The 3,646-nt window shown below is 44.0% G+C and overlaps 1 protein-coding gene across 1 annotated transcript; it reads right to left on the bottom strand.

The window, feature by feature from the left end:
• Nucleotides 1-252: 252 nt before the first annotated feature.
• On the bottom strand, nucleotides 253-2,071 carry LOC129602282 (lysine-specific demethylase 4C-like). The gene is made up of 3 exons (XM_055501281.1): nucleotides 1,093-2,071; nucleotides 836-992; nucleotides 253-728 (listed from the first exon to the last, which is right to left on the bottom strand). The coding sequence occupies exons 1-3, from the start codon at nucleotides 2,056-2,058 to the stop codon at nucleotides 520-522; spliced, it is 1,332 nt and encodes a 443-aa protein (XP_055357256.1). The 5' UTR covers nucleotides 2,059-2,071; the 3' UTR covers nucleotides 253-519.
• Between the last annotated feature and the right edge of the window lie 1,575 nt (nucleotides 2,072-3,646).

Here is a 3,646-nt window from a genome sequence, read left to right as displayed (position 1 = left end):
GGACTCTCAGTCCGTATGAATGTACGATCGGCCTCGCTTTTTGCGTCTGCCCTCTTTTTCTAGTCATTAGTATTCTCTTTCTCTGTCTCCTTCTACATTTTTAAGGGATGACCATAAGTAGTGTTATAGATGACCATAAGTAAAGACCAAACAGTCAGTTCGAACGGTTTCATGTAAATGACCATACGTAACAGTTGCAACAAATTCAGAACAATGCAGATAACCATACATACTATTGTAAATGACCATAAGTACCATAGTTGCACTCCACCTATCGGTTTGATTTAAAAACCTTCGCACACCACAAATATAAGGAGAAAACTCCAAACCGAGCAAACGGATGGTATAAGTGGTATAACAATAAGCACGAAAGGTGTTTGTAAACTACTCAAACGAAAAAAGGTATTGCAAACCACCTCGAAAATCTAAAGAAATACGACGAAATTTATCCTTTTGCAAACATTAGCGATGTAAAGAAATACGCAAAACCTTAATGGAAAAGATACCGCAAGCTGTCGGTCAATCCGCATCGATGAAATAACAGTGCGGCCAAGTCCAGAGAGACTCTCGATGCTCTCCCTTACGAGCGCCAGCCGTAAATCCATCATGAACAAGGGGCATTCGCTTCCCAAGGCTTGTTGCCAGAGCAACTTCTTCCATATTGTACGGCATACCATTGCTCTGCATGTACTGGCGGAACCGGCGCGCAGCTTGACATGGGCGGATCCCTTAATCAAGTTATACAAAAGTGTATTTTCGTGTACGTAACATGTTTGTATTTGGCACATACATTTTTATTAATATTCCATTTAATACATACATACATTTTACTTACATTTTTTATACGCCGGGTCGTAAACGATGTTCTGGTGGATCCACTGGTCCATGATGTCGACTGGGGCGGTTGGCTGTGTCACCGCTCCCACCATTAAGGAGGCGTCTTGACGCCGACGGGACGCCGGTAAAAACTGCTCTAAATGCCACTCTCCTCTCTAAAAAAAGTTATTTCGTTAAAATAAGAAAAGTAGTAGTACTTATGTTATTTACGTACTAGAAATTATAAAATTGACTGAAGTTCAAAGTGTAACTTACTCGCTGCAGGTAAGCATAATTGACATCCACATCGAAATTATTCCGGTTCGTGAGGTACGTACGAATCTTTTCCAGTTCAGGGGCGATATCAGCCTGCGGGTCACAGTGGCAGTTGACGGATTCAGCAAATGCTGGGATCCAGGCGGGAGTTGTGATGGCTGTCGCCGTATTTATACAAAACCCTGAATTAATCCCAGCGTGGTACGCACCGTAGGCACTGATTATCAAATCCCCTTCTTCTTGATCAAACTCATCGACCAAGATATCTTCGTCACGGAGAGTGTCGGGCTCTACCACAAAGTTGAGGTGGCCCACAGCTCCTCCACACGCTTCAAACTCTTCAGGAAAAGTCTTGTACAGGAAGTTATCGAAGGCCCATTTACATCTGGGAGGGCTAATGTTCCACCGCTTTGGCTTACCTCCATGATGCATATTCATGAAGGCGCAATTAGCCACCTCGACGTGATAACCAAAATAAGTGTAAGGTGCGCCGATAAAGCCGGTGGAGGTGTTGAATCCCGGGATGTTCGCTCCAGATTGGCGAAAAATATCCGAAAACGTATTGAAATTGAAGAATTCCATTGTCTGGAGGCCGTCCAATTCCGGTATGTGAATATCGGCCACATACCATTTCCGGCGATTGGCGAGCTCCCCAAAGCTGGCGTCAAGTGAGCTTTCTCCGCGACTGCTAGCTCGATACTGCTGGTAAGTAAGGACCTTTTCTTTCTGCACGTGAGAAAAGTAGCAGCCGGGCGCCCGTTCAAGTAAAATGGATTTCTTTGCATACAGTTCTCGAACTGCTGGGATCGGATCAAGACGTGTTCGGCACTGAGGTGGGATATTCAGCACTTTATAACCGCGATTTTCAACATGGTGTTCTAAACACTCGTAGATTATATTCCCAATGGTGGGCATCTCACTGACTGTGATGTACCGCCGGCGAGGGTTCGCTTTATTAGAAGACATTGCCAACGTTTGTAAAATAAATTAATTTCACAGTGCGAATACTGACGTTATTGCTTGTAAAGTGTTTATCTAAATACCCAGGAGTAGTTCAAGTTGCCATGGCGCTAGAATCCGGGTTTTACCGGTTATCTGTTACTGCTGTGGGTAGTGATGACAGTAGAGTATTGTTATCTTCTCGCAGCATAATTTTCAGAGAGAAACCTCATTAAGGATACAATTGCCCTGACGCTGCAGCTTGCCGGATCAGTACCTGGAATACTTTGGTATGCATTAGAGGAGAGAGCGATACAAAACTTCTTCGGTAAATAGGTCAAGCTTCTTCAGTCTTTTTCATTACGCTCTATCAACACATGCATGTAGTTACGTTAGTCGGCATTGTCTGAATAAAAAGACCAGCTTCATCATTTAGGAAATGCTATCTATCGATCATACTGTGACCCAATACAGTATCCCCTCCGCGGGACAAAGATAACTGTAATTTGCACATATTTAAATTAATTTATCTTTACAGCGTACAGTTTACAGGACTCATATAAATGGCACAGAGCCGTTAACAGTGGACAGCTGCTGTTGTGAAAAACAGCAACACACGAAAATATGAAAAACTGTTTAGCAATCGAATTTCGTCCCTACATGGGATAAAACCACGATCCAGTCAAGATCGCGTCCGACAAAGAGAAGGACATGGAAGAGCAGGAAAACGATGAGCAGTGTGTCACTGAGAGCTCCGGCTAGCGGAAAGCCGCCGAGGGCGTGACAGTATCGATGACGCCGGTAAAGGTCAACGGCACGGCGCTGCATCCCCAGATATGCTGAAGATTAACCAAAAAATTCAATATTATTTTTTAATTAATATTTCGAGTGTGCCAACAAAAATCCCGCAACCAAAAAACTGCCGGTATTTTACAAATTTTGTTGGCACTGAATGGAGCAGTGCAGTCAAAATAGATGAAGAAGATGATTTCGACTCTTTAGTTAAGGAAATAAAGATGATTTATATGTTAATTGCAATCCGCGCGGTATTACTTCAGCAATCTACGGAGTGAACCACTTCAACACCTGCAGCCGAACAGTTATTTGACATAATCTGTTACGTATTCGCACACTGTTGATCATACTCGGCATAATTGCTATTTAATTAGATATGACTAGTTCCCGCAAATGGCATACCGGCGGCATTGGCAGCGCATCGATTGCCATAGGTGTTCCCATCGTTGCCACGTACGGATGCCCATTCCATAGTGCAGATCACTGGTGCTCAGAACGGGCCGTGGTGTGCCGCTGCTACGCCAAGAACCACATTAACTCGATGACTAGAGGAGAAATCCCCCGCACAGACCAAATTCCATTCCGTCGCCGCGGTCTTCTTGTACACCGATGTATCATACACCGATGTACCTCGATGTATCATCCATGCTGGCACGCTATCGTACGCGTGTGCTTTGGCTGAAAAGTATACAGCTGGGTGGCATTGCTGTAGTCCACGTCGTACATGCCACACTTGCTCGGTTCACCATTGTCTAGTGTAGGGTTGAAAGACTGTTGTTAGACTGAAAAGTAGTGTATAAGCAACTGCTAAACTGTTTTA

This window comes from Paramacrobiotus metropolitanus, unplaced genomic scaffold (assembly GCF_019649055.1).
Source record: "Paramacrobiotus metropolitanus isolate TYO unplaced genomic scaffold, Prichtersi_v1.0 Parri_scaffold0000382, whole genome shotgun sequence".
Lineage (NCBI taxonomy): Eukaryota > Metazoa > Tardigrada > Eutardigrada > Parachela > Macrobiotidae > Paramacrobiotus > Paramacrobiotus metropolitanus.
Note: the sequence above shows the minus strand (reverse complement) of the source record. Positions and strands in the feature narration are given on the sequence as shown.

Excerpts from the sequence above, each read along its gene's own strand:
- LOC129602282 (XM_055501281.1), bottom strand. The coding sequence starts at position 2,058 with ATGTCTTCTAATAAAGCGAACCCTCGCCGGCGGTACATCACAGTCAGT. Across the intron at positions 993-1,092 it reads ATTATGCTTACCTGCAGCGA|AGAGGAGAGTGGCATTTAGA; the intron begins GTAAGTTACACT and ends AACTTTTTTTAG. Across the intron at positions 729-835 it reads CGACCCGGCGTATAAAAAAT|GGATCCGCCCATGTCAAGCT; the intron begins GTAAGTAAAATG and ends AACTTGATTAAG.